This window comes from Lynx rufus, unplaced genomic scaffold (genome assembly GCF_022079265.1).
Source record: "Lynx rufus isolate CCGP_SWC_20201006 ecotype Redwood Valley unplaced genomic scaffold, mLynRuf1.p SCAF_25, whole genome shotgun sequence".
Lineage (NCBI taxonomy): Eukaryota > Metazoa > Chordata > Mammalia > Carnivora > Felidae > Lynx > Lynx rufus.
The window spans coordinates 12,553,565-12,572,782 of NW_025814840.1; the positions used below are offsets into that span (position 1 = coordinate 12,553,565).

Consider the following 19,218-nt stretch of genomic DNA (forward strand, 5'->3'; position numbering starts at 1 on the left):
TGATGCAAAGAACAAAGATCAGGGGATACTCAGGGTCCGTGGACAGCCCCCCAGACATATATACTCCTGCCCTCCCTCAAGTCTCCAATAACAGGCTGCCAACGGGGACCCTCAGGCACAGACTCTGTATCTGGGGGAGGAGGGACCACACCTATTCCCACAGGCTTTACAATCAGCAGAACTACCAACCCTCCTTTTATTTATTTATTTATTTTTTTAATTTTTTTTTTTTCAACGTTTATTTATTTTTTTTGGGACAGAGAGAGACAGAGCATGAACGGGGGAGGGGCAGAGAGAGAGGGAGACACAGAATCGGAAACAGGCTCCAGGCTCTGAGCCATCAGCCCAGAGCCCGACGCGGGGCTCGAACTCCCGGACCGCGAGATCGTGACCTGGCTGAAGTCGGATGCTTAACCGACTGCGCCACCCAGGCGCCCCTCAACCCTCCTTTTAAAACGCATTTTCAGGGGCGCCTGGGTGGCTCAGTCGGTTAAGCGTCTGACTTCGGCTCAGGTCATGATCTCATGGCTTGTGAGTTCGAGCCCCGCATCGGGCTTTGTGCTGACAGCTCAAAGCCTGGAGCCTGCTTCGGATTCTCTGTCTCCCTCTCTCTCTGCCTGTCCCCTGCGCATGCTCTCTCTCTCAAAAATAAACATCTAAAAATATAATAATAATAAAAATTAAGAATTCATAGATATCAAAGTGTGGAAAAAACCACAGTATTTTTTTTATGAAGTTTATTTACTTATTTTGAGAGAGAGAGAGAGAACGAGCAGGGGAGAGGCAGAGAGAGAAGGAGAGAGAGAATCTCAAGTAGGCTCTCCACTGTCAGAGCAGAGGCTGATGCCAGGCTCAAACTCACAAACTTGGACCCTGAACCAACTGAGCCACCCAGGTGTCCCGAAACTACAATATTTTGAAAAAGTGCCTGACCTTGTCAAGTCAATGTGCAAATATTTTTAACGTTGTGCCGCACTGAGTGGGGCTTGGTCAGCGGCAGGTAACTTCGGCCTGAGTGACTCAGTTTACTCGTACACACCAGGCCTATCCCGGTGCTCCCGGGCATGGCCCAAGGGCACTCCATGGGATAGCGTCCCCCGGACGGGGCACGACTAGGTGGTCGCATCCTGTGGACTCGGCTCTGTGCCAAGTGCCTTCAACAGGCCTACAGCTGGAGGGGAGACACCCAGAGGAGACAAGATGGGACGCAGACCAGAAAGAGGCTCTGGCCTCAGCGGGTCTGAGCGCAGGGAGCCGACACGCAAGCCATGGGCTCCAGCGGTGGGCACCTCGGCCTCCTCTTGTCTCGCCCGGAGTACTGCCCCCTCTGGCCCTGCAGCAGCTCCTGGTGGCTCAGAGACAACAGGAGGGAGTCTGGGTGGATCAGGGTCAACTCAGGCGAACAGGGCTCCCTGCTGCTCCCGCCACCAGCCAGCGCTGGGTCTTCAGGCTGGATGCGCGGAAGGAGTCCCCACCTCCCCACCTGCCCACCTTCTTTACAAACCAAACAGACGTTTCTCAACTTCCCACAGCCCCCTGCCTCTGTAGCTCGCCTGCATACGTTCGTAGACTGCACAGAGTCAGGTGCGGGGGGACTGCCTCCGAGGCCAGCCTGGACCCCAGAACACCCCTCTCGGAGCGTGGTGAAGGGCGGCGTGCCCAGCCGCGACCATCAAAAACTCGGTCCAGGATGCAAGCCTCATAAGCAATCACATGCTTTGCTCCAACAGTTCCGCTTCTAAGAAATTTCCTCGGAGGCACAGCTTCTCAAGGTGTTCCCACAGAACTGAGAATTCATCAGTGTTAGGGAAATAAATGTCATGGGATCAAACACATTTAGGAACTGCTAGGCTAAACAGTTTTTCCCTGCAGGAACTTCCCAGAGTCTGGAAAAGACTCCGATCTGCTGTAAATCTTTGAGCAAAACATACGGTAGGCACCAGTTTTCCAAACTTACTTGGCCACGTAAGGTCTTCTGAATGAGTGTTCCAGGGAAAAGAGTTCGGGAAAAGAGTTCGGCACTAAGCATGGACTGTTCACTGCGGCCTTAGTAAGAGTAATGATGGCAATAATAATAGTCGCAACAAACAAGAAGGAAGGATAACTTTTAAATGATACTCAGACTTTTCCCCCTTAAACACAGACAGCAGCCAAGGAGTGCGCTGAGCATGGGGGGCCCGTGGGTGAGGGGTTCCACCCTGAGGGACCAGGGGGTCCACCCTGAGGGACCACGGAATGACTTGTGCAATAAAAGAGGGGGAAACCCCACAAAACTCAAACTCCCGCCTTGCCCGGAGGGACAAGGTCCTCACCAGGGAAAGGCACAATCTGATCGTAAATCATCTGATCCTCTCTAAACTCAAAGCCAAGGTGATAACCACATCAAAATACAAGGCTTGTCCATGATTTGTAAAAACTCGACCCGCTGCTGACAATTTGTGATGAGTGTATGCCTCGAATGCAATTGAATCTAGTCGAGCCGTGCTGAGAACATCTTCCTTTATCCTTCAAGTTAATCCTCCAAAAGTCAAGTTCCTTAAAGCTGTATTTAAATTCCTGCCATTTTAAAGCGCAATATACACATTCCGTTATTATATACTCCCCCCACACAAGTACACACACATACAAACACGCATGTGCATATAAATACACGTACGTGTATATTTTTTACAGCACAGTTTTTGCCTCCATTAATGAAAAGTGCATAAATGTCTGGACCAAATTTCCAGCAAAATAAATCCAAACTCTTCCACTCACCCCTAATCCAATCTGGGCTCCAAGAGACGTCATTAAAGGTTGGTTAGTGCCCAGAAGTGGAGCTAAGCATTCTGGGTAATCCCTGCTCTCTGGCCCGCCAGGGATCCCTTATCAGGCTGCCCATCTCCTCCAGTCCACTGCTAGCTCCCGCTGACCTCGGCAGGAACTCGGTCGGGAGAGGAGACAGCTCCTGAAGGGCAGGCACACAAAGATTAATCATCCTTGCCTGTTTTACGGTGCTCCTGACGGCAGAGGCCCTGCCTGCTCAGTACAAAACCAGACCCATAAAATCAGAGAGGAGGAAGTCAGGGACTGTGTGAATAGCTAAGGAAAATCTGAGACCAGACAAAAATCCGTGTCATTCCCACTTTCAGATCGACGGCGTTCACATCAGGTCACCTGACATGGCGCACGGAATCTGGACTCAAGGACTGTAAGATAGAGAAAAGTTGGTCCCTGACCTCCAGAAACTCACAACCAGACACAGACATGCCAGTGATGTGAGGAGGGCAGAGGTGTGGAGAGGCATGAGTGATTTGAGGGGGTGTGAACAGGTGTAGGGAAGTATAGGGAGGTGTGAGGGGGTATGAGGGGTGTAAGGAGGTATGAGGGGGTGCGAGGGGGTGTAAGTGGCTATGAGGAGGCAGGATGTGGCACGAGGAGGCAGGAGCAGACCTGAGATGACGTGAGGAGAGGAGGACGGCCGAGGGGGGCACCTTACGGCTCCGGGACGGCAGTGGCACAGCAGCAGGGCTGGGAAGCAGCAGCCCGTGGGCAGGAAGGCACGTGTGTCCCCGGGTGGGACATCACAGAAGGTGTTCAGTGGGGGAAATGGACATGGGAGCGGTGCTTTCAGGGGGCGGGGGGGGGGGGTGCAGCAGGGGGACGAGAAGCAAAGGGCCCACCGGGGGCTTGAGAGGGGAGGTGAAAGTGAAGGCAAATCCAAGGCAGAAGGCAGGTAATTGGTGACCCAGGTCTGGGCATCTGGGGAGACACAGGGAGCTTCAGGCTACAGGGGTCTCCTTGGGAGTGGTAACGGTGTTGTAAATCTCACAGGGTGGTGGCCGTGTGGAGCGGTTTGTGTCACCACCCAAGTGCAGGAGCAGGAAGGAAGCGAGCAGCAGGCCAAGACAGGGGCCTGGGGAGGGGACAGGCCACGGGAGAGGGGCCTGGGGAGGGGACAGGCCCCAGGGAGAGGGGCCTGGAGACAGGAGGTGTGAGAGAGAGGCTAGATGATGGGGGGTGGTGGAGGGCACCCTCAGAGGGAGGCCCATGGCAGGGAAACTGAGACAGGAAGGAGGGGCCGCAGGGTGTCACAGGGACAGCAGGGGGTGGTGGCCCCGGGGGACTGTGAGGTCTGGCTGGAGCTCTGATGAAGGGAGAGCCCCAGCTGCCTCCTGGGGAATGAGAAGGGTGAACGAAGGGGTCAGGTCTCCTCTCCCGACATCCCTTTGGTGTCTACACAGTCGGTGAAAACACCAGGGTTTTCAGGGGGCCCCCATGGCGGTGAGGGCTGGGAGGACAGGGTAGGGCAGGAGCACACAGCTGCTGCCCTGGAAGGTGGCTGCTCCATCACAGAAATACAGTGTTTCCCATCGCAGACGCCCCACGGGCTCAGCATCATTCTCACCACTGTAGAAAGTCCTGCCCAGAACGGGTGCCCACGGGAGGAAAACTAGCGGACTTTCCCAAGATGTCATCTGGGGTTGCAGAAGTCACTGCGCAAACCTGCCTCCTCAGATTCTGATTTAAGACCCAGTTCCAGGTAGACATGGGGTGAAGCTGGAAGCTGTCCCCCAGTTGGCCCCTGTGGCTGGGGCAGAATGTGACCCCCCCCCCCCACTGTGGGCCCTCCAAGGTCCCCTTGGTAACCCCAGGCCCTTTGCATCACCTTTCAGATGACGCAGGAGGGCTATAGATGACGTACTTGCTTGGACAGAAGCAGAAAGGCTCGAGAGCGGCTGCTGACCTCTGCCTCCTTCCCCTGGTAAATTACAGTCCCTGACCCCCTCACCCACCCCGCTCGACCTTTTGAACTCCTGCCTATTTTTCCTCCTACTGACTCAAGTTGGCATTTGCTGCCTTACAATCATTTTTCCTAATGTCACGTTGGCTGCTTCTGGCAGAAACTCCCCACGCTACTCTTTGCGTGTAGGACGGTCTCCCTTGTGCATTCAGCGAAACTAAACAAAAGCTCTCTGGCCCCAGAGGAACTGTCTGCGACGACCGACTGAACTTCCAAACGTGCACTTGATTCAGAGTCGCATGCAGACATCCCACCTGATGAACCCCCACCAAACACGACCCGTGTCTCCGGGGCTCCATATCCCCGGAAGCTCTGCCGCTTGGAAATGAACACGCAGGGCGGACACCCCCCAACTTTCCCACCCATAACAGTCTCCAGACCCCACCGCCCCAGCTGCACCCCGGATCCTCAGTGCCGTGGTCCCTGGGAGAGTCTCGCAGGAACGGAGTGGGGCTGACGCTGTGTGCACCACGCAGGCTGAGGTCGGAAGAAACCAGGAGGTCTCTCTCGCTCACACACGCACTATTTTTAAATGTATGTAGGCACGTTCGTTTGGAAACTTCGCAAACTTACGGCTGTTCAAGCTTCATCATAGAATATGTCACGTATACCCAAAGAAGTAACACAGCCAATACTCATGTACCCACCACGCAGGTCAGGCCACCTGTTATGACCTGCAAGGTTTGCTCCGGGTCTGTTTTATTTTTAATAAATCAAAAAGATAAACACGAGGCTCCCAGCATCTCTCCCCCACTCTGACCCCTCCCTCCTCTGCACAGATCATTGCTTTCTGAATCTAGCATTACTATACCCAGGAGAGCTTATACTCTTACTATGTACGTAGGTATTCCCAAATAACACATGGCATATAAATAAATACGTATGTGTCCACAAAATAACACGTATCACATATAACAAATACATGGTACCTTCTTGCCTGGTTTTTCACTTCATCTGAACATGTTACCACCTTCCCTACCTTTGTGCAACTTCTTTGTTCACCCGCTGTGATGTGTTTGCAACATTCGAAGGCTGAAACACACACGCTGCTTCATGCATTCTCACTAAGGCCCGGTATCCCACTGTCCACAGGCCACAGCTGTGTGTCTGTCTCTGGCAGAGACATGTAAAGCTGGTGAAGAGTGTGGACTCGCGCTGGCTCCCCTGGACTTGAATCATGACTCCACTAATTATCAGCTGGGTGACTTTGGAAAAGTTACCTAACCTCTCTGTGCCGCATGTACCGCATCTGTAAAATGAAATTAGTAACAGTGCCCACCTCATAGGTTTCTGTGACGATTAGGTGGATTAACACACACACACACACACACACAGCACTTAGACAACCGTGGCCACCTTGCAGGCACTCTGTGTGTTTGCTGCTGTTACTATTGTTAGTCCTTGTATTATCTTCTCAAGCCACGATTCTAAATGCACAACTTCTAAACTGTGACCACGGAGGCTTTCTTGACCATAAAAGGAACTTTCACGCTCGCAAAGATTAGGAACCATGACACATTCGCTCTTTGCTCTTATTAAGGTCCCTCTGTGGTGCCCACTTCCTGACATATTGGGGAAATTATGCAAACCCGGGGGCCTGTTCTCCCCAGGTGACAGTCATTAGTCAGCTGCCTCAGTGTTTCCCCATGCTGAGCACCCTCATTCACCAGAGCAGGGTGACATGACAAAGTCCCTGAGACCCAAATGTGGGATTTCTCTCTTTCTGTGGCAATCCTGGAGATGAGCAAAAGACAGCTCTAGGGAGATCGGCTGTTCAGGTCAGCTCTCTGTGAAAACAAGGGCAAGCACGGTGTCTCTATCTTTGCAGAGACTGTCCGTGTCTTTATTTTATTTTTTTTAATTTTTAATTTTTTTAACGTTTATTTATTTTTGAGAGAGAGAGAGAGAGAGACCGACCCAGCGCGAGCGGGGGAGGGGCAGAGAGAGGGAGACACAGAATCCGAAACAGGCTCCAGGCTCTGAGCTGTCAGCACAGAGCCCGATGCGGGGCTTGAACTCAAGAACCACGAAATCACAACTGAGCCGAAGTCGGACGCTTAACTGACTGGGCCACCCAGGCGTCCCGCTGTCTGTGTCTTTAAAGCCACAGAACCCCATGAAAGAAAAAGGTGTATGCCGTTCGTGCCTTGTAATTCTGGGGTGCGGTAGCCTGGAGGCAAGGTGTGCTCCGTCTGGGTCCTGGGCTGGCCAGGTTGTGAGGGACCCGCAGGGAGGTGACGGGGGGCCAGGGTCAGGTCTCCACCTCCCCAGCACCTGCTTTTGAACTTGGCAAGCTCACGGCCCCAGGAGTGAGTCCTGCTCAGCCTCACGCTGACCTGAGGAACACGGGAGCCCCCAGCACCAGGCAAGCTTCTTTCCTGCGTGATCTCAGGACCGACAGTGATGCTGCCTCCCCGTCTGTAAAGCCCAGAACTCCCTACAAGCACCGACAGCCGTCTCCAGCCTGAGAGTCTGCCGTCCTGTCCTGTCCAGCGGACCCAGAGCCCAAGATGCCTTTCCGGGCACCTGCGCGTGCATGCACGTGCGTGTCTGTGTCACCCCCGCAGCCCGACTAGGAGCTCTGTGCAGCAGGAGCCGGGCCTCACACCTAACCTGCCCCCGACACTCGGCCCTCCTCTGAACGGCAGGGGGAAACGCCTCACCATCTCTACCTGCCTCCTCCCTTCCTCTCCTGTTGGCACTTCCCACTGGTCAGGCCAAGTCTGCTCTGTCTCTACCCCTCCCTGTCCTTCGTCAACACAACCTCGCTCCATCTGACAGTGCCCACACCGGCCAGGCCGCTCCAGAAGGCTCCGGGGCCCACGCTGATTAAGGTAGGCTGGCAGGCAGCCCAGGAGGGGCAGTCGTGCCCGGGAGCGTGCACCTCTGTCCGGAGGCCCTCGCCTAACGACGCACCGAACCCTGGCCCTCAGTTTTAGCGCTTTTCCTTGTCGTCTGTCACCGGAGTATCTGGATTCAGGGGCGCGGCTGGCCAGATGGCCATGAACCTGCTTCGCTCAGCCCCGAGGACCTCTCTTTACCTTCCGTGTCTATCAGTGAGACAAAGTCCCAATATCCACGAAGGTGCCTTCTACCTTTAAAACTCTAGGACTTGGCGCCTGGGTGGCTCAGTCAGTTAAGCCACCGACTTTGGCTCAGGTCACGATCTCACGGTTCGTGGGTTCGAGCCCCACGTCGGGCTCTGTGCTGACAGCTTAGAGCCTACAGCCTGCTTTGGATTCTGTGTCTCCCTCCCTCTCTGCCCCTCCCCGTCCTCTCTAAAATAAGTAAAACGTTAAAAAAAAAAAAAAGAAACGAAACTCTGGAACATGAAGTGCCTTTCTGGAGGGCAGCCTGCGTCCTCCACCCCGGGAAGCCCACTGTGAGTGCTGTGGCCTTGCCTCCAGGTGCACATGTGCCCCACCTGCAGGGGAGGAAGGAGGTGGGTCCCACAGCCCCCAGCAGCAGAGACCCACCCTGGCCTGCCAAGGCCGCTGGGCAGAGGCCACAGGGAGAGGCGGCCTCCCTCCCTGTGGGACAGGCGGGGACTGACAATGCGGATCGGCCTCCCTGGCAGGATTCTCTCTCTTCAGCCTCATGTACGGGAATGACCTTGGCCACACAAGGCGCCATTATCATTACTAGGTTTCTGAACCACTCCTCTGGCAACAGAGGCCATTCCCGATTTGCCAGTCAAGGCCCTGCCTGTAATTGTCCCGGATGTGCTGAAATAAGTGACACCTTAGCAGCACGGAGGCCACTCTGTCCAGCACGGGAAGCTCAGCCGGGGGTTACCGGCCGGCCGGGCCCAAAGGCTCCAAGAAGGCAGGTCCCCGCGCCCCTCCAGCGCACCACGTCTCGCTACGCCACGGATCCTTGCAGGAAGGTACACAGAGCTACAAAATAGGTTAGCGGTGAAAATGCCTCGGGGGTTCCCCCCACAGAACAACCTTCTGCCTCAGAAATGAGGAGGATCCTGACATTTCCTGGGAACTCTGGCCCTTGCTGGGGGCAGTGTGGTACCTGCTACTGACTGCCAACTTGCGTTCCCCCAAATTCACGTGCTGAAGTCCTGCCCCTCAATTTGATGGTGTCAGCAGGGTCCTCCTTCAGTGGACCCCAGAGAGCTCTCTCTGCTCTCCGCCAGGCGAGGACTCAGAGGAGTCACCGTCTGCAACCAGAAAGCGGCTCTCGCCACAGCCCGGCCACAGCGACGCCCTGATCTCAGACTCCCAGCTCCAGAACCGTGAGCAGCAAATTTCTGTCAAGCTGCAGAGTCGGTGCGGTTCTGTTCCTGCAGCCTGAGCACACGAAGACAGCAGAGACGATGCTCCCTGCATCCTGCCCGGAGACAGCCGCCATCCGTCTGTCCTAAGAAAGCAATGCCGTCTGGCAGGGAGAAACTGCTCACGGGGAGGGCGGCCTCGTGCTCCTGGAGCTGCCCCCCCACCCCGGCTCACCGCTCACCGTGGGACACGGGGCGGGGCCGACAGGGACCAGGATGGGGAGGGACAAACCCACATCCCATCAGAAACAATGAAAGGAACTGAGAATGTCCCACCCCAAGTGGACCGGACCCGGGAGGATACATCTGTGAAGGGCTGTCGTGGGAGGAAGGACTCTATCTGTTCGGCATGACCCCATGGGGAGAAATGGGAGCTAACCAGCCATCCCCCCCAAGTACCACCCTTCTGTCCCGGATACTGCTCTGGGCCCCAGGAAGCCGCCACCATGAACAAACCAGAGCAAACAAGATTTGCCCTACACTTCAACGGTAACAAAAGCCACTGGTTCAACCTTCCGTTGGAGACATCCCACTTTGTGTCACCGCTGTGAGGACTGTGACCAAGTAATGTCGCCAATGGCACGAGAGATGCTCGTCAGGTAGTCTGCTTCCCCCTCAACACCAAGTTCCTTCAAGGCAGGAGCCATGTTCGACCTTAATCTTGTCTACACGGCATCTAGAGAGTAACAGGTGCTCAGAAACACAAGACCAGGCAACCCCAACGTCCATCCACGGAGGAAACGGTAACCATCCGTGGCAGACGCCCACAACCGAGCATTCTCCAGCCTTGAAAAGGAATGATGTCGTGGGGCACCTGGATAGCTCCGACGGTTAAGCGTCCGACTTCGGCTCAGGTCATGACCTCACAGTCGTGAGTTTGAGCCCCAGGTCGTGCTGTCGGCTGTCAGCGCTGAGCCCACTTCACTTCCTCTGTCCCCCTCTCGTTCTCTGTCCCTCTCCCACTCACTCTCTCTCAAAAATAAAAAGACATTTAAAAACTTTAAAAAAGAAAGAAATGACGTCATGATACCAGCTATGATGTGGATGAACCCCGAAAACATTATGCTCGGTGAGAGAAGCAGGCACACCAGGGCACTTGCTGGGTGATTCCTCTGATGAGAAACATCCGGAACAGGTCAACTCGCAGAGACAGAGAGGGCGACAGAGAGGGCGCTCCGTGGCTGCCCAGAGAGCACCGACCCGATGGGTTTGGAGTAATGGAGACATTCTAGAATTAAAGAAAGATGACAGCTGCATAGCACGAATGGCCTAAATGCCACTAAACAGTACACAACACAAATTAGTTGTATGTTATGTGCAGTTCACCTTAATTTTATTTTTTAATATTTATTTTTGAGAGACAGAGGCATGAGTGGGGTAGGGGCAGAGAGAGAGGGAGACAGAGAATCCGAAGCAGGCTCCAGGCTCTGAGCCGTCAGCACAGAGCTCGATGCGGGGCTCGAACCCACGGACTGCGAGATCATGACCTGAGCTGAAGTCAGACACAGAAGTGACGGAGCCACCAGGTGCTCCCCACCTTAATTTTAAAAACATACCTTGTTGAATGAACGAAGTGAATCTCTAGGTTCCGGTGCAAAGGTGTGTGAAAGCTGTATGTGGACACAGCTTTGTGCTTGTGCTGTCCCCTCACGACAGGAGTGCGGCCCTGACGGGGGCCTAGCCACCTAGCCATGGGGGGGTGGGGGTTGTGGAGGGGAGCTGGTGGTGTTCACATTCTGCACCCTTCTCTCCCTGTGATCACCGTTCGTGCACCATGCCTGATGGACGACACAGCCCCCAACAGCAAGCCCAGGAGAGCAGCGTGAGGCAGGTGCGGCCCGGGAGCCGATTCCATTGCATGTGTGCAATTTTACTCCGTGGATCACGTTTAGCAAGTATGTCTGCAATTAAAGGGGGTAGAGAGCCGATGATGTCATAAGACATCAAGCCGGTAGAGGCCCCTCGTCTGTCTCTCCCCAGCCCCTGGCAGGGGAGGGGAGAGTGAATGATGCTCTCTAACCATGAGACATATGAAAATCCGAGTCCATTTCCAATGGGTCCCAGCAAAAATAACAAGGTAAAGATGGGGCAGGAGCTTGGTGGTAAATGCTGGGTTTGTTCTAACCTCGTCCCAAGGACCAAATGCAGCCCACGGTCTGTTTTTGTATGGCCTGTGAGCTAAGAATAGCTTTTACCTTTTAAAAGATATGTATAAACACACACACACACACACACACACATATGTATATATATAAATAAAAGAATACACAGCAGAAACCGTATGCAGCTCAAAAGGCCTAAAACACTGACGTGGGCACCCAGCACCACTTCCTTCCTCGGGGCCCTCCACGCACAAATTTGAGGAAATCAACCCACTTGTAGAGAAAAACCACTCGGCCTCAATCTGTCCCCACTGGTTACCCGACTCCACACTTCAGCCCCAGGATAAACAAACAGTAAAATATTTACAAGCCTTTGCAAACCTCCGTGAATGCCAACGTGCCAGGTATGGTCTGAAATTGTTTGCTGAGGCTATTTCTGTCCCGGGAAAACCGACCTGCCGGAACGTCAGGGCTGAGACAGGCCCACAAACCAGGAAGAGCCTCTTCTCCTCTCACTGGAGCTGAAGAACAGGAACCGACGGCCGAAAGCAGCGCTCCAGATCACATGATGTGTTGTTCTCGAAAACCGAAGAAGTTCAGGGTGATGTCACGGGGGTGAGCAGCCTTTGAGCCCGTCAACGTCTGTCGTCTAGACAGCCCGGCCCTCACTGCCCAGCCCAGCACCTCCAGGAAGAGCCCCTCCCAGGCACTGGAAGCCTCAGGCATTCAGATGGGGGACACATGAAAGCCCTGTCCTTGGGGAGGGCACCCGCCACCGTCCCCGGGAATGACACCCACCTGGGGACAGTGCTCTCTCCCTGCCTCCACCCCCAACCCCACAGGCCCTGCTCATCTGACCTGGGGAAAGTCAGGGAGGAAAAAGATGCCACAAAACCCTGTAGGTAGCAGGGTGTGTGGGACCCAGACCAAAGCTCCCGGTGGGGACAGGAGCCGCAGGTCTGGGCTCGGTGCACACGGATGAAGCCGGCAGCGCTTGGATGGGACTCTGCTGTTGGGAAATCAAGGCTTCGTGGTCAGTGGGGTTTGATTTCACATACACTGTGTGAGTCTAACCATTCCCAGGAGCGCCGAGGGCATTAATGAAATATGGTTCACCTTAGGTCGGCACCAAAGCAGTAATAATGGGAGCAGGGAGAATTAAAAGCTTGTGCTGCAAGGAGAGATCTTGGGAGCCAGGCTGTGGAATTAGAAGCCTTCTTCCTGGGGGAAATTTTTAGAAAGCTGGGAAGCTACTTCCTGGGAGAGGCTGGTGCCGGGCGGTACACAAGGTAAATAAGGAAACTTGTCCTGGGCTCTGTGTGCCCATGCCCTCGTAGAGGCACACACACAGACATATACACAGATGCTTACACACACAGACATATACACAGACGCTTACACACACACACACAGGAAGACATGCAGGTACATACACACACAGAGGCGTGCACACAGGCACGCACACACAGGTACACACAGAAAGACATGCACACAGGTACACAGAGAGGCATGCATATAGGTACCCATACACAGAAGCATGTACACAGGCACACACAGGTACACAGACACACAGGCATGTACACAAACGTTCACACACAGGGGCATGCACACAGATGTATATGCATAGGGGCATGCACACAGGCGTACACACATATAGAGGCATGTGCACAGATGTACACACACAGAAGCGCACACACAGGTAAAGATACACACAAACATGTACACAGATGTACACACACCGAAGCATGCACACAGGTACACAGAGATGCAGGCACACAGGTGTACACACACAGAGGCATGTACATAGATGTACACACACAGCTCTGGAAGCTGTCAGTCCACTGACTGACCGCAAGGAGCCCGTGCCAAGGACAAGGAGATCATGGGTGCAGTGCACAGAGGTGAGGCCAAGCATATGCCCTGCCTTGGTGTGACTGGTCCCAGCTTTGAAATAAGGTACCTGGGGGCTGTGAAAGGCTTGCCTTGTGTGTTCCTAAGCTTCTTACTTCTTCATAATCACCAACAGGCCTACAAGCATCCCCCTGCTCAACTCCTGGATCAGGGCCTAGCACACAACAGGTATTTAGTAAATATTGCTTGATTAAATGGACTGCCAAGACTTGTTTCTTCCTAGGATCAACACCTCCCTTTTCCTGGTGGGGGAGGCGGGGGGAGAGAGGATCCCTGGACTCGATTCTGGCTGCCTCCTGGCTTCCTGTCGGCAGGGCTGAGGACAGGGATGCATTGTGAGTTGGGGGTCGTGTGTGCACCAAGCACAGGCTCACAGGTCCTAGGTCTCATCCCGGCTCTTCACGCCAGGCTGGGTGACCCTGGACAAGTCACTAGCATTCTCCTGGCCTCGGTCGGCTCACCTGCAAAATGAAGGGCGGGGCGGCTGAGCCTCCCACTCTCCCCGGCTCCTGGCTCTTCCACACTCTCCCTGAGGGCAGGCCATGCGCCACGACCGTATTACAAACACAAATGCCGCCACGCGGTGGCCAAAGTCATTTTGGTGACCCGATGGGGTGATAAAAGGAGAGCCAGCACTGGGGTGTGGTCCCTGCCGCTAGAGGCAGAAAGAGGACCTTAACTGAGGTGCAGAGAGATGCCGCACAGACACTATCTCCTTTGACCTCCAACCAGGGGGATGGGCACCATGGTGGCCGCTTCCCCAGGGAGGAAGGTCAATAACCAGCCACGGGAGCCACACTCGGGGTGAAGCCAGGATTCGAACCCAGCTCTGCCCAGAGTCCCTGCTCCTCCCATTCCCAGTGATGCCTCCTGATTCATAGGCCTTTGCTGGCACATCATGAGCCCCAGGCCCCCACAATGTGCTCCGGACGACACCCACCATGGCCCCCAGGCCCCCAGGATGAGCCCCGGTCCCCACGGTGACTCCGACACCTCCCATGAGTCTCAGCGCCCCGCCCCCCCCCAACCCCCCTTGCAGCTTCCCAGCTGCCCCGTGAGACACGCAACGGTCCTGGCTCCCGCCTCAGCATCCATTAATCACACCACATCTCCCCCCACCGAGAGAGGGCACCTCTCCTTTTCCTTCCTCAAACCACCCTACTGTGATGGCAGGAATCTGTCACCGGGCTCAAGACAAAGCTGTAGCAGCAAGAAGCTGAGCCCCCTCCACTCAACCGAACTCAGGGACCCCAAGAGTCTGGGGTCCAGACTCGTAATTCCCAGTGAGAATGGCTGGAAGACACAGCTGCCCGGGGACCACCGAGCCCACGGCCACACCACCACGTCTGCAGACAGACCCGCCCTGCCCAGGGGCTGCCCTGGCCCGGGAGCTGTGGTGGGAGGCACCGCAATACCTCACCCCCATGTGCCTCAGGTGTCAGGGTCCTGCTCTGATGGAAACCTCTATGTGAAGGGCAAATGCAAGGGCAAATGGTGCTAGAAGAGCAGGCTCTGGAGGAAAGGCCTCGGTTCACGCCTCGGCCCCACCCCTTCCGAGCCAGCAAGGAGCCGCGGGGGAGCTTGGTGGGGGCCGGCACGGGTGCTGGGGCCCGGAGCCAGAAACGAAAGGTACCCCGTGCTCCGTGTTCCGGAGAGAGCCCCAGACATCTGGGCCGGCCGTTCGCACCCTTCACAGGGCCTGCTCAGAGTGGGCAGAACCATTACTACCACAAGCCAACTCCCCGCCTTCCAGGCCATATGACAGGGCAGAGACTGGAGAAAAGGAGTCATCAATCAGCCTGCCGGCAGGAGGGCAGCATTCGTGGTGGAAGATGTGACCGTCGCCCCAGGTCCCTGGAGACAAAACTCCAAGGGAACTGCTCAGGGGGATCAGGAAGCAGGGGACCTGGCCACCCTGCTCCCCGGGCAGGAGCTGCGCTGGGAACGCTCAGTCCCAAGAGGTGGAGACCTGAGAACAAAACGGGTTGTGGAGAGAGTCCTGCCAGAGGCCAGCCTGTGCCATGGAGGTCTGAGGACACCAGGGACTCCGGAGCAGCACCTGCGTGGCCCCCAGGCGGGCAAAGAAAGGAAAGGGGCAGGTGGGGGCCTGGGAGGAGACCTCGTGTGGGCACCAGCCCATGACCTGTGTGGCCCCACCCAAAGCCAGGATTGGACGGAAGGGGGGCGGGCAGAGGGGGCCACGACAAAACCAAGTCCACGACGTAGACATGGCCACATGGCAGGGTTACCCACAGAGCCAGAGGCGAACACGCTGGAAGTGAACAGGCAGGGAGTCACTTGAGACAACCCTGTCCACGCCCCACCCCCCCCCACCCCCACCTTGGGCCAGTCCCAGAAGAGCCAGATTCCAAAGACGGAAGGGGAGAGACTTAAGAGTGCAGCCCCTGAGGGACCAGACCGCGGCACTCGGATGGTCAGGGCACCTCACCAGGTGCTGCACAGGCTGCGTCTTCGCCTCTCCGGCCCTCGGAGGAGAGAGTGAGAAGATCCTTCTCACGGGTCATCAAGGAGGATCCACAGAGACGTCAGTGAGCCCCAGGCGCAGGGCCAGACACAGATGACAATGACAGTAAAAACTTCCTCCAGCTCCAGAACCACCTTCCAGTTCCTCCCCAGGCTTCTGCCACGCCCTCTGCCACTGCCCTCTCCTTCCCAAGCAGCCTCCCAAACTGCCCCAAACCCGCCTCTTCTCTGAGGACTCGGCTCCCACTCAAGCCTCCTGAAGCTTAAGCATGCACTCCCCTAGATCCCTGAAGTCATTGCTTAACTGCGTGGTACACAGTACATTTTGTGTCTCCCCAGCCAGGTGTTCGCCCCTCGCAGAACAGGTGTCACGTACACAATAGGCTATGTTCTCCCAGAAATACTGTACCACGCAGGACAGGCCTGACACTCAGATGTCAGAAGTGTGGGTGGGTCTCCCGGCTCTTCCGTGCACTGACCACGTGACCCTGAGTGAGTCACTGAACCTCTCTGACCTTCCCCAAAAAGGGAACACTATCTGGGGACTGCCGTGAAGCATAAGGCAAACCACTCAGAACTGTGCCTAGCACACAGTAGGCGCTTCTTAATTATTTCCTGCTACCCCTCCCCCAAAATATAATGTACTTGTTGAGATGGGACCGGGCAGCAGGAATTCTTAAGGCTCTCTCTCCTGGCAATTCCAGTGGTTGAGAACCTTGTCTAAGAGAAGGCACGTGGAGGAGGGGGGCAGTCAGTTAAGCGTCCGGCTTCAGCTCGGGTCGTGATCTCACAGTTCGTGGGTTCGAGCCCCGTGTGTGGCTCTGTGCTGAGGCTCGGAGCCTGGAGCCTGCTTCAGATTCTGTGTCTCCCTCTCTCTCTGCCCCCTCCCATGCTCATGCTCATGCCCTGTCTCTCTCTGTCTCTCTCTCAAAAATAAATAAACATAAAAAAAATTTTTCTAAATAAGAGAAGGTACATGGGAGGGAAGAGGGAGTGACGTCAGAGCTGAGCGCCGAGCTGAGCCCCAAAGGTTGACTCCCTTTAGAACTCCCCAGAAATATCAGAGCATTTGTCAGGAAGCCAGGGGATGGCTCTGCTCTGCAGGGTCTCGGATGCCAGCACGGAGGCACCACCTTCCTCCGCCAGCCACCCTGGATATATAAAGGGGAAAAAAAGACTGGGAAGATATAAAGAGGCCAGAGCTTGAGGCCTCTTGGCCTGAGCAGCTCTGTCTGCCTGGTCACTCTTTCCCTCACTCAGCATTTACTTGCCAACCAGCAGATGGTGCAGAAACTGTGGCCCTGGCCCTAATCCAGCCGGGCGGAGGATTTGCATGTGATTAGCAGAGAGCTATGGCACTGCCCTACGTTTCCCTTTTCTTTTTTTTCTTCAAAAAGGGGCACAAACGATCTCAGTACAAAACACGATCGCTGTCACAGTGCCGGAAGTAACATCAACCCATCTGACTTTTGTATCTTGCAGGAACTATCTCTTTCTGATCCCACTAAAAAGCTGGAGTAGCCTGCAATGTAGCTGACTGCCTCAACCAGTTTGGGAGCTTAAAAGTAGTAGCTGGAGAGATAAAACCCACCACTTGTGGACTGGAAAACAGGGTGCTACACACAACATATCAGCAGACTTCAAGTGTTGATCCATTTTTACAAGGTCATAACAGCTACTAAACGGTACATGTGCTATTTTGCAGTCAGAACGTATTTCCACCAGATTTCCAGTCATGGGCTGCTTCTACCTTTCCTGGCCTTTCTTTTTTTTAAGCAATGGCATTTTCTTTAGAGAAACAGGGACGCTGTGAAAAGGAATGTAATGCCTGCTTACACAAAGCCTCTGCCCACGAGAGAGCTCTTAAATCAACAGGTGACATGGGCAGAGTCCTAGTGAAAATGCATGCGTTAGTGCTTGGAAAGCTAATGAGAATCAGAGATGACGGTGATGGCATTGTGCTATTAAACCTTTATGCAATTCTTTACACGGTATTTGCACAGCACTTTACAATAGCTGTCCTTTTCTCAAGGCAGCCAAGTCGATTCACATGGTCTCCCATTAGCTTATTAACAACATGCCTCATAAACTGGTTCCTCTGTGCCCGTAAAAGAGCCCCAGTAAACTTTATGGCTTTTTCTTGGGGGCCTCTCAGACCGGCTCAGACAGCAAGCCCGACCTCCTGCCGCAGCAGCTGGGGAGCTGGGTGTAACCCCAGACTGCTGTTTAGCAACCCTGTGAAATGAATTAGTAAGCTCCAGTTCATTCAAGAGGGCTCCTAAGCTGGAGATGAAAAACATCTTACCCGAAACGGGACAATCCCACCCTGCCATCACTCAAAAGAAAAAAAAAAAAAGAAAAGAAAAGAAAAAAAAAATCGGCGTCTGGCCCAAATCTGGAGGCCAACATGCGGATGACCTTTCCAGGCTCAGAGTTAGGTGCCCTGGGATGACGGGGTGGAGGAGAAATTCTACAGTTCAAGTCTTCCTGGCGGACACACTTCCCACAGTACCGATCCTGATGTGTGTGTGAGGGAAGATGCGGCTGTGTCTGGACAGTGAGGGCCCGACTGTCCCATGGCCCACTGGACCATGTTGAGCTAAGGGCAGAGACAGACGTGGTGGCCTCCGGCCCCGACTTCCTTTCGCTTTCGCCTCTTTTGGGAATACAAGGGCGATACCTTGTATCTGTACCTGCAGAATGGCCTGCAGGTAGGACAGGGCTCGGGTGACCCCAGCCCAGTGCCTTTTCCCCTACACTGTCAGCCCTGGGGCTCTGTGACCGCCCCCGGGCAGCCGTCGCCCCGGCATCCGGCGGCGCCGAGCAGGGCGCGGAGCCACCTGCCAGGTGAGCGCCCGCCCAGGTGCCTCCCGCTCGCGGCGCTGCGTTCCGCGACTCACCTGCGTGAAATACAAGTTCATCAGCGTGAGGGTGAAGAACTGCAGGCACACGGGAAAACAGTAGAGCAGCCAGAAGACGAAGGGGCTGAGCGCATTGGCCGCCACGAAATCTTTGAAGTAGAAGGAGAAGAGGACCGTCCGCAGGGAGGCCCAGAAGAGGCAGAGGAAGAGGAAGACGCTCTGGTAGCTAAGCCGCTTGTGGCGGTAGCGCAGCACCAGCCAGAGCTGGACGTAGATGAACACGAAGAGCAGCGAGTAGAACACGGTGTAGACGATGGTGAGGCCGAGCTTCACGTAGGGGGGCACGGCCGGGGTCAGCGTGGGCGGCAGCGAGTCGTTGCGGAGAGGGTCCCACGGCGGAGCCTCCATCGGGCCGGGGGCGCCGCAGCGGGGCCGGGGGCGCTCGGGCCTCATCGGGGCTCGCCGCCGCCGCCGCCCCCGCGGGGGTCTCCGAGCATCGCGCTCCGCCCGGAGCCCGGCGACTGGAGGAAAGAAAACAAGCCGCACTTCCTCCCCCGGCACCACATGATTCACTGGGGCGGCCTTTGTCTGCGATTGGCAGCGCCGCGCCCGCCGCCCCCGCGCGCCCGCCAGCCCCGCGCGCCCCTGCGCCGCCCCGCGCGCCCGCGGGCGCCCACCCCGCGGCCCCGAGCCGCACGCCCTCTCGCCCCGCGTGGCCCCGCCCCGCCCCCCGCACTGCGCGTCCCCGGCGCCGCCCCGCCCCCCTCCAGACACCGCGCCACTACTCTGCCC

The 19,218-nt window shown here is 55.6% G+C and overlaps 1 protein-coding gene across 3 annotated transcripts in view; it reads right to left on the bottom strand.

Annotated features, from left to right (window-relative positions):
* The window catches only part of GPR137B (G protein-coupled receptor 137B), a 48,831-nt gene extending 29,843 nt beyond the window's left edge, over positions 1–18,988 (bottom strand). The window contains exon 1 of one of the 3 annotated variants that reach the window (XM_047088570.1): positions 18,466–18,983. In XM_047088570.1, coding sequence (XP_046944526.1) covers positions 18,466–18,879 — 414 coding nt within the window. In that variant the 5' untranslated portion in view covers positions 18,880–18,983. Of the gene's footprint in view, positions 1–18,465 lie in introns of all 3 variants that reach the window. The other 2 variants (XM_047088569.1, XM_047088571.1) reach the window with 2 other exon arrangements.
* Between the last annotated feature and the right edge of the window lie 230 nt (positions 18,989–19,218).